The 13,258-nt window shown below is 34.8% G+C and overlaps 1 protein-coding gene across 6 annotated transcripts in view; it reads right to left on the minus strand.

The window, feature by feature from the left end:
- LOC143199943 (multidrug resistance-associated protein 1) overlaps positions 1 to 13,258 on the minus strand; it is a 71,409-nt gene that overhangs the window by 1,493 nt on the left and 56,658 nt on the right. For 4 of the 6 annotated variants that reach the window (XM_076410141.1, XM_076410139.1, XM_076410142.1 and 1 more), the window contains 4 exons: positions 11,969 to 12,070; positions 9,410 to 9,633; positions 3,626 to 4,039; positions 2,295 to 2,448 (listed from right to left, as the gene is read on the minus strand). In XM_076410141.1, coding sequence (XP_076266256.1) covers positions 2,295 to 2,448; positions 3,626 to 4,039; positions 9,410 to 9,633; positions 11,969 to 12,070 — 894 coding nt within the window. Of the gene's footprint in view, positions 1 to 2,294; positions 2,449 to 3,625; positions 4,040 to 6,652; positions 6,874 to 9,409; positions 9,634 to 11,968; positions 12,071 to 13,258 lie in introns of all 6 variants that reach the window. The other 2 variants (XM_076410143.1, XM_076410144.1) reach the window with 1 other exon arrangement.

The following is a 13,258-nucleotide window of genomic DNA, read 5'->3' on the forward strand; positions in this document are numbered from 1 at the left end:
ATAAAACGAAAAACGCCCAAATCAAACAACCTGGAATAGCCATCAGATCGGTGACGCAAAATATATAAACAAATTCAGTGCGGGCTAAGAGTTTAGCTCGCCAACAATAACGTCCTAGAGTTATGGCAAGTTTGCATAAAAAACTATTAAGAATAATGTGGTAATGTAAAGTTATATTTTACATTTTTTTGCCGATAATAAGAATTGACTATATGAACCTTGTATTAATTATTGTCATTATTTACTTTATAGATCTAGGTTTTGGAAAATCAATAGTTAATTTAGTGATTGTAAAGACATTCCTTTAATATAAATGTCCAAATTGTAAAAAATAAATTACTTAATTGTGTTCGTTATTGTTTTAAATATATGCTAAAGTTAAATATAAATTTCAAAATTATTTTATTCATACATTCTCTGTTTTAATATACAATCATGTATTACTTCATTTATTATTGAATACTTATGTTTAAAACATAAAAGTAAAGAAAGATCATGTGTATATACTTACATTTGATGCTCTGAAGTTGTTACAATTCTGAGAATAATCTTACTTATGATACGTTGTTATAATGTTCAGTGGCGTAGTAATTTACAATTATTAATAACAGATCAATTAAAAAGTCCCCGGCCTGACACATAGGTGGCGCTACTAGATTTAAATCTATGTTTTTTAGTTAGTACTAACCCTCAAAAGATGCGTGTATAAATTTCACAGCTGTCAGATCATTAATTTGTGAATTATAGCATTTTGAGTAAAGCAACTTTTGTTATTGTCAAAAAATGGATAACAAGGAATTTCGCGTGTTGATAAAATATTGCTTTTTGAAGGGCAAAAGTACAGTTGAATCAAAAACTTGGCTTGTTGTGGTGAAACTAGACGTGGTGAAATGAGCACCGAAGACGGTGAACGCAGTGGAAGCCCAAAAGAGGTTGTTGTCGACGGAAACATTAAAAAAATCCACAAAATGATTTTGAATAACCTTAAATTAAAATTATATATAACCCAGATTTTGCCCCATCCAACTATCATTTGCTCTAAAACCCTCTTAATGGTGTAGCTAACCTCATAAATTGTAAAAATCACTTGGTTTCTCAATTCTATATGTACATATTACTATTTAATGTTTGAATATAAATAAATTTCCTTTCAAAAACATCCCTGGATATGCAATTTCAAAATATCCTAAACCGATCACCGAAGAACACTTACAATAATGCTAAATCGGCAAATAATCAACCACCACATTATAGAAAGAAATTAATACTACCTACATCTTATTGTATAACCTGTCATAAAAATAGATGCTGATCCATTTAGTAATTGATAGCAATTATAAAATAATTTAATTTCCACTAATGAACTTCAACTCAGTACAAACATAGGTGGGAGGCAACAGACTACATTGTTAGACTTCTCGTTTCTTAGTCCATTAAAAATTAATTTAAAAGATTAGGTTGACAAATGTATTATTTCATAAGTTCTTTTGGGGTTTGATACACATATTATAATAAAACAAAATACGAAGTATGTAGAAAAATGTTTTAACTATTTTTAGTGAGACCAAAAATGAACTAGTTTAGATCTGAACTATTTAAACATATACGATTTGATAGCTGTTCACAAGAATCGAGGCTGTGACTACAGGTCTCACATCAAATTAGGCTTCTATTTCTAATGTTGTAGACAACAGCATCGACCAGTACCAACACAAATAGAATTTTATTTGGTTACATGTTCCGAGGCATCAGACATAATTATGTCTCTTTTTAACTAGTGCAAATGAGAGAGAAAAATCCTCCGCTAGTTTAAAATCAAGTTAATATTGCTACAAACTGCATTTGGTAGTACACTGGATGTCATCTATGACGTTTGAATTGGCTGTTTGGAAGGATCACAGTATACTTAATTGCTGGATATGTCTCGTTTATTTAATATAGGAATTTGTAATGATATTTTATTAATTAAATAATTTGATAATTATTTTAAATTTCGATAGGGTATAAGGTTTTTATCAATGAATGCAATAAAGTATTTAGTAATATGACATTTTATCATTTCAAGTTTTCACAATTTTTTGATTGATGTTTTATTTTGAAGTTATTGATACTTTCACGATTATCTATTTCTATTTTATAGATAATTCCAGATGCTAAGATATAATTTCAAACAAAAATTAGTGAAAGTGACTGCAGAGTGCGTGAGTGAGAGATCAAACATGTTTCATTTGCTCGTTTAAGCACAAAAAAAAGATATTTTTTATGTACGGTATATTTGAAATGTAGCAAATTACCTGTTTCTGGCCAAGCGCTGGACATAATTTGATTAGGCAATTCCCAAGCTGCTTCCTGACGTACTTCAGCATATTCCTTAATTCGCTCCACAGCTACGATGTTAGTCTCCACATCTGACGTCATTCTTACTAACCAGTTCAAAGTTTGAGTGATCTAAATAAAACACAATAGAAGTATTAAAGATATTAGCATATAAAGTAAATTTCAGTTCATTGATATTTATACTGAATAATATATTGATATTATATTTAATATTGAATATTTAACAGGTCAATTGAAAAGTCCCCGGCCTGACACATAGATGACGCTACTAGAATTAAATCCATATGTATTTTAGTTAGCCCTAATCTTCCAAAGATGAGTATATAAATTTGATAGCTGTTGGATCATTAGTTTGTGAATTATAGCATTTTGAGTGAAACAACTTTTGTTATTGTGAAAAAAATGGATAAAAAGGAATTTAGCGTGTAGATAAAATATTGCTCTTTGAAGGGAAAAAAATACAGTTGAAGCAAAAACTTGGCATGATGCCGAGTTTCCGGACACTGTCCCAGGAAAATCAATCATCAAGGATTGGTATGCTAAGTTTAGACGTGGTGAATTGAGCACCGAAGACGGTGAAGGCAGTGGACGCCCAAAAGAGGTTGTTACCGACGAAAACATTTAAAAAATCCACAAAAAGATTTTGAATGACCGTAAATTGAAATTGAATGAAATAGCAGACACTTTATAGCATATAATTCATAGCACTTCATAGCATTAATAGCAGACATATCAACTGAACATGTACACCATATCATTCACGAATATTTGGATATGAGAAAGCTCTGTGCAAAATGGGTGCCGCGCGAGCTCACTTTTCACCAAAAACAACGTCGAGTTATGATTCGAAGCAGTGTTTGAAGATGATCAAGCGTAATAAACCCGAGTTTTGAGTCGATATGTGACAATGGATGAAACATATGGCTTCCATCATTTCACTCCGAAGTCTAATGGACAGTCATCCGAGTGGACTTGATGAAACGATGAACCCGCTCCGAAGCATAAATATACTCTCTAATTAAAGTAAAATACACTACTTGGATAAACAATTGTTAACTAGGTAGATAAGACCTCCAAGGGATAACACTATATAACTCAATGTCAAACTCAAAATGAATTAAAACTCAAATTTCATGCGGCAACATCGGAACGTTTTCATGTCATAAATTGAGATGACATGAGTTCACGGCCCAAACGTTTTTTCCAAACTTTTGAACGGTAGTGTATTTGTATATCAATCTTTTATCAGATGTTATTGATAATGAAACCGAATAAAAATTCTACTTACCTGAAGACAATAACTGATGGACAGACCAACCAAAGCCGGCAGCTGATCCTTGCCCAAAACAGCAAACAAAGCGGCGAACAAAATGATCAAATTTCCGATCATCTCCAGCCTGACCGCCAACCACCTGTTCGATATGATGCTGGGATAGTAGCAGACCTGGTTCAGGTCGACTTTCTGCTCGGATTCCCTGATGAATCGGTCCTGCTGATTGAAGGCGCGGATCGCCTGAACGCCGGTAACGGTTTCGCCGAAGTGCGAGTAGATAGGCGACCTGGAAACCGACTCCAGGCGCTTGAGCTGCCTGGATGTGGCCACATAAAACCGTTGTATGAAATAGTACAACAGTGCTATTGGAATGATCACTACTATGAATAAGGGCGTCGCGATACTGGTCACAGCTAAAGTACCGATGACCTAGAAAAACAACAGGGCAGTTAAAGTACGACCGAGTACTGGTCACACGGAGTGAGGACGGGGTCTTTCGGTGGCCCAGTTATATATTTACGTCTCACGATGCAACAACTAGTTCTATACAAACCGGGATACAGTCGACGGAACAATGTTTGGTTGGTATTAAGGCCATGCAAGAGAAACAGGCAAATCTGATGGTTTATCCCGTTGCAAGTAACAACATGATTCATCTCACTAAACTACCGTACGAATTGTCACAAAATAGTTTGATGAATCATCCACATCAACAGGAAAAATCACCATTAACATTTTTAGAAAGAAAAAGAACTAATCTAATAGGCCTATTCAAAGAGTTTCTGGACTCGAGACTTTTAACAGACCCGATATTTTAATGATTGAGACCAAATAACACTACATCCGTACATATAACGACGATAAATAATTAAATGAAGCATAAGTTAAGAGTAATATAAAAATCATAAACTATAAGTTAAATACTATAATGCCCATTAGTAAATGATGGGAATTTTGATTAGCCAATACTGACAGAATGATTAGTAAATGTAAATGTTCCACACATCACTATGTCTAACAGAATGTAATTGAACAAATTAATTCGGTTTTTTTTTTCAGAAACTTAAATGGCACCATCGTTATCTGAACTATATAAGAAAATATTTAATTCAAAATAGATATCAGAACCAAAATAGCTATGGTACCAGATATTTTCATAAACTGTAACAAATCATAGTAGGTAGATTTATAAGGAGTGTGAATTAATTTCCAAGGAACCACATATGGTTTCACGTCAATGTTTGAGTGTAGTTTTAATTATGTGATATTATGTGAGGATTTTTCAGAATTTTTTTTTGAAAATCTAAAAATGCAATAAGTAAAAAGTATACAATTTCCTTAATCGTAACAAATATAACAACAAATCACTGAGTGAACATTTTTATTTGTTTTTAAAATCGCATTAATTCAATATCACGTTGAATTTTTCAATCACCCGATGCAGTTTTGCGCGTGGCACCCTGTTGACTTGTAAATCTGTAATTCTTTGTTCCAATTTAGATAAATTTTACGAATGATAGGATTGACAACAAAAATTCTGATAGATCTAGACTCCCTGGTGGTCATAATGATACTATAAGTTTTGTGTCGCCCTTTTAAAATAAATCCTTATTATATTACAACAGCGTTTCGGATTTACGGTTGGAGTATGCCTCTGATTATATCCAAAAACTATCCCAAATCCCTGATTATATAGAAACGGTCCCTGATACATCGCTAATGGGTTATTCTTAGACCAATATCTAGAGTTGAAATTTGTTTCAACTGGAACAAATTTGTGTGGAATCATTAGACTTCATCCTTTACACAATAACAATTTTGTAAGACGGTAAGCCTAAATAATTAAACTGCTTAATTAATAATCTGATAAACTGAGATGTACTTTAGTTTGGAATGGACGAGTACACGCCTTAGTTCGGCTGTCACGGTCACCACTCATTCTGGATCACAAAATATAGAGAATATACAAGGGCAATTTAAATATGTGCAGCTGTAACCAAGTTTTCATGATCACTGTTCGTCACGATGTGTACAACTTCTTAAAATCCACTATTGTTTTTCCAGCTTTTATTGAGAATTTATCGTTTTTTAGGACGATAGGATCTATTGGAATAATACAAAGTATCAAAGAAATCAAATGTCAAAGAACCATTATTATGGTAAGAAAACCCAGTGCGAACTCTCAAGGAACTTTCAGACAGTTTAGCAGTTGATAATTTGATTAACTTTTCTGAGACATTTCTGAGGTGTATTGTGACTGATTATAAAAATGTATCTATGTAATATGATCTATGATCAGATGTCTACCGACGTCAATTGAACATATTTGATGACGTGGTAACAGATGCAAGAGTTGTAAAGGATACATGGTTGCAGTTCGAAAGAGAAGTTCTGCCGTAGTTACCAGATGAAATGCCTTCTGACCACCACTTGTCGATGCAGCATAGCCTGACTTTTATAAGTTTGTACAATTTCAAAATGTCGAATAAGGGTGAAAATTAATAGATAATTGGAATGTTACCAAACCAACACCCTTACCGCGACAGTATATCTACTACTATTATTATCTCGAACTAACAAATTTCCTTTACATCTTTTGTTTTGCTTTGCTTTACCAAATCTTCACTTGATATATTCTTCATTGATGATAAATTAAAATGCATTTCAAGTTTAAACTGACTGAAACGAATATGGCAAATCGCTATTGATCATTATTGATACATTTGATATGAACATAAAAAACTAATTAATTCACAGTCCTTATCATCTACCATTAGTTCTACTACTAGAGCTAAAAAATGATTGGCAATATGAGAATTTACCGAAAGAATATGAACCTATCATTAGTATATAAGGTCATTAGTTAAATCAATTTAGAACAGATTGACAAAAAAATTATTAATGGTCTCTAGTGCCCGATATATTCCTGTCTCGATACGCTTGAAACTATTTGAGCTTACAACGACCCAAAATCATTGATCCCCAGTAGTCACTCTATCTATAACATTGATAAAAAAAGAGCTAGAAAATTAAAAATGATACCTCAAAAATACAAAAAATTCCATCATTAATGTACCAGGGAAGGGTATCATCCACTACTTCTACATCTTTAGAAAAGCGAGATATGATCCGTCCTGATGGTGTGGTATCGAAAAAGCACAACGGCAGGCGCAACATATTGTATAGCAAACGTTTGTGGATAATAGCAGCGGCAGTAAGACATCCCAGATCGGGGACTAGTTGAAGGAAAACCGACATGATCGCTAAAAAAATGGAAAGTAATGGTAAGACAATAGGATGGACGCTAATGCGGAAAAGCTAGATAGGAGAATTGCGGGTAATGAGAAAATAATGAAAAGCGGAGAAGCTTATAGGTAATACAATAAAAATATGGAAATTTCCCCAAGCACTAGAAGCGTAAAAGAATTTTCCATATTTTTAACAAATTACTAAGCAGAGGAAATAAATGTAAATAAACCAAGGGTGAGAAATTCTGGCAAATACAGAGTAAAATAATAAAACGTGCTTATATTGAGATGCCGAAAAAAATCGATATTTTCATCGTGGCAGACATCCCTAATGATGGATACTCATGCAGTTTTAGTAGTTAGGTTAAAGAACTCTTATTTGTGCAATAAATTCGCGGAATTAAATGGAAATGTTAAAGTTTTTTTATGACAGTTGTAAGGATAATTTCGTTTGACGTAAATCATGTTCATGATCATGATGGAGTCATGAAATAACTTTTTGGCATGTCGGAAGAGCTAGACGTCGGAAGTATCTAAGTCTGTCGAATAGGCTGGACGTTCGTACTTGATTCACTGATTGAAGCGATGCCTTTTTGACGAGTTCTTGCAAAAATGTTACAAGATCAATCAGAGTTTCTCGTTTCTCTTTACTTCCTCGTTCATTTTATTTCAGCCGATTTTCTAGCAGTGACTCAGTAAAGTAAAAGCTATGCAGAAAAACCTTTTCTCCTGTTGCTTGATTGAAAATTTAGTTAGAGTGCAGTCGTCTGGCAATTGCACCAAAAGTTTATGTTGAGCAGCAACATTATGGTTAAATACAGTACTCAGAATTATGTCATAAAAATCGATCAACAGCCAACACTTTAGCAACATTAAAAAACGTTCGAAAAAACATTATGTCGCTCAATTAGTTATGGGTTAATGTAAAGAAAATGGCAAGCCTATAATTTAAATTTTTAATATAGTTTTGGAACACATCCTAAAACTTGAAAATGTAAATTCTGCAAATTTCATTGAAGTCTGTTGAGTAGTTTTCAAGAAAATAAATCATTTTTCAGAACGGAAAGGCATCATGATTTAATCGCAATCAAACTGCAATGATTCAACAAACTGCTTAACCAGTTGTTAAGATAATTGATCTATTCCTTTTTATAATATATTTTGAATACACACGTTCTGTTGTCTCACCCTGTTTTCTATTTTATGGTCTACATGTTTATATACAGAAAATACAGATGTACTTAAGGAATTTTGATATCACTTTATTATTTCTTATAAATAATTTTTTGTGAAGTGTTGTCCATTGCTAACCATTTTTTCAAAAATTTATGAAAGTATTCTAATTTCACTAATAAGTTATAAAAAGTAATAATTTCTTGTATTAGAATTTGTGACTAGTGATGGAAAATTGGTGAAAAATAGTAAGGTATACAATGTTTCACGATAAAGCCTTGGACAAACACAAATCCCACAAAACCAACTCACAGATCTAATGTTAGTAAGTTAATTAGTATGTGTTATCGGTAGTTGTAATGATATGGATGGTCCATCACGATTCTGGACTGGACAATTACTCGAACAAAGCTAAGCATCACACTACATCATCTACACAACCCCGTCTATGTACAAAACATTCGGGCCGTATCTACGTCATTCCGTTTCGGGACCCACTTACGATCAGGCCGCTCTCGATGACCTCGTAACAATTGAGCGGCAACTCAACGTCAATGTCTCCGAGGTCCTTGGAGAAGCGAGCCAGTACACGACCTATTGGTTTTACTTCGAAAAAATAGAGCGGCTGGCGCAGCACGTTGCCCAGCAGGCTGCCGTGGATGGCCACGGCACCATTCAAGCATGCTATCGTTAAAATCACCTCTGACGAGCACACGGTCACAGCTACAAAACCACAGGTACAGTTTAAACAGTATCCAACATAGGCACACAATGCATCTCACACAACCTATTAAAAACCAAGCCAATCCAGCGCTAAAACAAATAAACAGGGGGTTCAGAATAAAATGTGTCCGTCTAAACCATTTGACGGTACGCGATATTGTCAGTTTGCTCAGATATTTCCTTTTTAGTGGTTACGCCATCCAAACCAAATATGAAACATTTCACAGTCGTTACTATCTTCAAATAAATTATATCTGTTATAATTAATTGAACGTCAATCAATTTTGTTAATACAAATACATTTTAATGTCTGAAGTTTTTATAATATTCATAATTTACTACCAATACTGTATTCCTTACATATAAATACAATTCAAACAATCTGACAACATTGCGAACTATACATAAACCACTTTTGTTCGAAATATATTCACGCACCCTCACCACCAACACCAAACTAATAAAAATGTGAATAATCCAGGAATAAAAAAACTTCCCCACCAGTACCAAAAAAACAAGGGCTTATATAACTGATCCGCCAAGAGGCCCCGCCCCCTCCTCGTACGTATGTCCCATAATCGGGAATGGACGATAGGCGTGACAGTGGTATGACCCCGCCCACCCAGAGCGTTCAGTCCCCCGTCCGTGCACTAACCGAGAACAAGCAATTAATCCATCCTCGCAGCGTCATTGGCAGAACGGTGTCCAGCGTGTCTACGTCTTTCGAGAAGCGGTTTAGGATTCTACCGACGGGCGTGACGTCGAAGAACAGTGGGCCGGGCGCCCGAAGTATATTGTTGAGCAAGGTGAAGTGCTGCTTCTTGGCGGCGTTCAAAGCGCCCACGAACAGAGCCAGTGCGGCGAAAAATATAACGACGACTGAAAACGTACAAAAACAATCTGATATTTTTGATCTGGCGCAGACCAAAAAACATCACGATTTAAAAGAAAAATAAATGTTCTTAACATAGAAAAACATAATTGCGAAAGAAAGCGTAAACTATCAAGCAAAATAACAAGGGTAGGTTGAAGCAGAACAGCACTACATCTAAATCTCACAGCAAGTCAGCGTCTAGTTATTCTGTTAGTAATGTAATAAAAAAAAACAAAAAGGGAAAGTAAACTACAGGTAAAAGTTCTAAAATAATTTTTAGGCCCGAAAACAATAGCCAGGCTTAGGAAAAAAGCAGCAAATAAAAAATACTAGATTTTTAATTGTGATCACTATAATGGTTCAGTGGAAAAACTAAATTAAAGCATCTATGATATAAATTATTTGTCATTTTACAGTAATAAAGAAAATCAATTAGTCATTAGGACCTTGAATATGTTCTTACTCTTATGTACCTTGGTACCAGGATTGTATGAATAATATATTATAATAATATAATATAATATATGCATATGGTAAATAACATACCTATAATAAAAATTGAATTCCAATTTAGTATTGCCAATGAATTGAACTATTTATAATGTTAAAGAAATCGAATTTCATGGCAAAAAATTGTAGAATTTCAGTGCATTGTTTTATACGAAAAAAGAAGAAAGTTTAGTTTAGAAGAGAGTTTAAGGTAACCATGCTCTGACAGAAACATGCATCTTATTATCCATTTGCATTCAGTATTCCACTAAAAACAAGACGATTGCAGACAGTTTAACTGATCTCATTATCAACATATGCAACGCGTGGGTACGACAAAAATCATGTGATCACAACGTTTTCCGTTAACGATGATTGAATCAATTAGTATCACTGTTTTTTTTTACTGAGATCAAACCAGTTTATAGAGGAGTTATAATCAAAGTTCCGTGAGTTTAAAAATAAAGATAAATAAAAAATTAAAGAAGATATAAATGGGGAAACTTCCTGGCGACTGCAGATTGATAAACTTTTTCAGTAATGCCCAGATGTTTGTAGTGAAGCGAACAAAATAATCACATAAACACTAAAATGCCTAAACATAAAGGTGATAATTTTCTGCACTTTACTTTTACTGGGGACTATTGAAAAGGCAGGCATAACTAATCTACTGCAACTAATAATGAATAGATCCGGTGAATGTTCAAAGAAGTTTCACGATGAGTGGATAAGTTCTGTAGATCAGAATGTAACGAAAGTAATGTTCTAGTTAAATAAAGGATTATTGCAATGTTACTTGAACTGAATATTAAACTGCAAAACTATTAGTTGTTATATTGGAACTATGTTCAAGAAAGGTGGAAAAATAATGCAAAAATTATTTCCCTTCATGCGTTGGAACAAGAAGTTTTGAAAAGAAGAAATATTCTGGCATATTTTTATTAACCGCATAGATAATAAAAAAAAGAAATTAATTGGAAGTCAGATAAAGGACCCGACTATAAAGGCACTATTAATATACACTAATGAAATGTTTGGTATTATATATAGATTCATCATGAGCTGTTTGAACCTGGCGACACTATTAATTCGCCTCTACTGTCACCAACTAATGCTATTAAAGCAAGCCATCGAAACGAAACGGTTAGAGTTAACAATATGAAATTGCATCACGGTAACGCCCGCTAGATGCTGGAAAGTCTTGATGCGTCCATCGTAAAGCCCAGACATTACCCCATCCGACTACCATTTGCTCTAGTTTCGGTAAAACTATCTTAATGGTGTTAATGGCTTCATGAGACACTTGTGAAAATCACATGTTTCAGTTTTCAGCCCAGAAATCTCAGACGGATCTACAGAGACGGATTTATGGTTCTACCAGAAAAATGGTAAAAGATCATCGAATTCATTTCAAAAAAGGCTCCTCAAACATATATCAATTACAGTCAATCCCTATCATAGACTATTTCTTCTCCTCTTGACTGACTATTTTATCACACCAAATTCTTTACACGTTTTAACTCTGATATCTTCGAACATTGGAACTTTTTGAAAATATCTAAATCTGTCCGCTCCGTCTTGGATAGCCTCGAGAGAAGCATTATTAATGTTTTCGGGAATTTACTGAATACCCTAATAATAAATGAGAACTTATTCAAGATATTAGCAGCATTTACGGAAGGAACTGGAAACCTTTATTTCTAAACACAAAAAGTGTAACCGTATTTCCACTGAACGTTTGATAAAGTTATAGAAAGAAATCAATAAGTAATTCACTACTGCTGATTTAGACCATGGTATCAGTTGGGTAACATCTACAATAGTACTTCACGCAAAATGCACGGTACTTACCCTGTCCGATGCCGAGGGCACCGTAGACTCCCAAATATAAATCTCGTTTGGCCGTGTCGACTGTATCGTTTTGGAATATGGTGGAGTCGTCAGCCCAGATACCTTTAAAAACAAAAGGAAATGTAATAAAGTTCGAATTTATTTCAATCAATTAATCTGTGGTAGATTCAGGATATTCATTTGGAGAGGGGTTTAGATCTTCTTTTTCCCAACCAGCCTTTATTTGGACTGGACATTCTGCTTAACTTAAGGATCCTCCCAGACGACACCCGGTCTTATCAGCCTGGTTACTGACTGGGACCGACCACGAAAAGATCGAGCTCCTCGCTAAAACCTATTAGGCCCAGATGGAACGCCTTCCTCCGTCCCTCCACCCTAGGAAGGCTAACTCCGTTCACTCTCAAGTGCCTCCAAGTTATCTTCTAGACCACCTAGTTAATCCTAAAATACTGACACAAATGATCAGCAAGATTCGGAACAAGAATGAACAAGGTTTCAATTCAAAAACCAATTCAAAAACCAATTCAAAAAGCTTCCCTATAAGCAGCTCGCTGAACTAACTGATATCATCAACGTCATTCTGAGTTTGCAACACTTCCCATCCACATGGAAACATGCATTCATCGCAGTTATCTCCAAAAAAAGGAGCTAAGTCATCACCTTCTGATTACAGACCTACTAGCCTACTAAGTTCAATTTCCAAGCTTGCTCAAAGAGCAATTCTTTATGCTCTTAATGATTTTACGAAGACAAACAATATCATTCTAAATGAGCAATTCGGGTTACGCGCTAAACACTCGCGCAGTTCATCACTCATAGGCTGGTCACAAAAATCAACTGTGTTTTTAACCGACGCGAAAGACTTAAGTCTTCTTAGACCTAACCAAAGCCTTTGACAAGGTTTAGCACGAAGACTTAGTGGTGAAATGTATTCGGTTAGGTCTACCCGATGACCTAACCGTCCTTATCAAATTATTTCTGTCAGGACAATGGTTCGAGGTAAAGATCAAAGATATTCTCTCTAGCCGGAAAACCATCGACGCACAAGGACGAGTTCAACAAGGTTCCCCCCTGGCACCCGCTTTATTTAATCTTTTTCTTTCAGATATCCCTAGGAAACCACAAGTTGAGGCAGATTTTTACGCAGACGACACTGCTTACTTCGCTTCTTCAAGATTAACACCGAACATCCAAGGCAGACTCCAAAAACAACTCGATGAGACGGTCCAGTAGTTACATTTCTGGAGGTTGCGAGCCAACCCACAGAAAACCCAGGCCATCTTCTTCCAC

Source organism: Rhynchophorus ferrugineus, unplaced genomic scaffold (assembly GCF_030347505.1).
Source record: "Rhynchophorus ferrugineus isolate W39M unplaced genomic scaffold, kcgeb_rfMv2 rfM7, whole genome shotgun sequence".
In the NCBI taxonomy this organism is placed as follows: Eukaryota; Metazoa; Arthropoda; class Insecta; order Coleoptera; family Curculionidae; genus Rhynchophorus; species Rhynchophorus ferrugineus.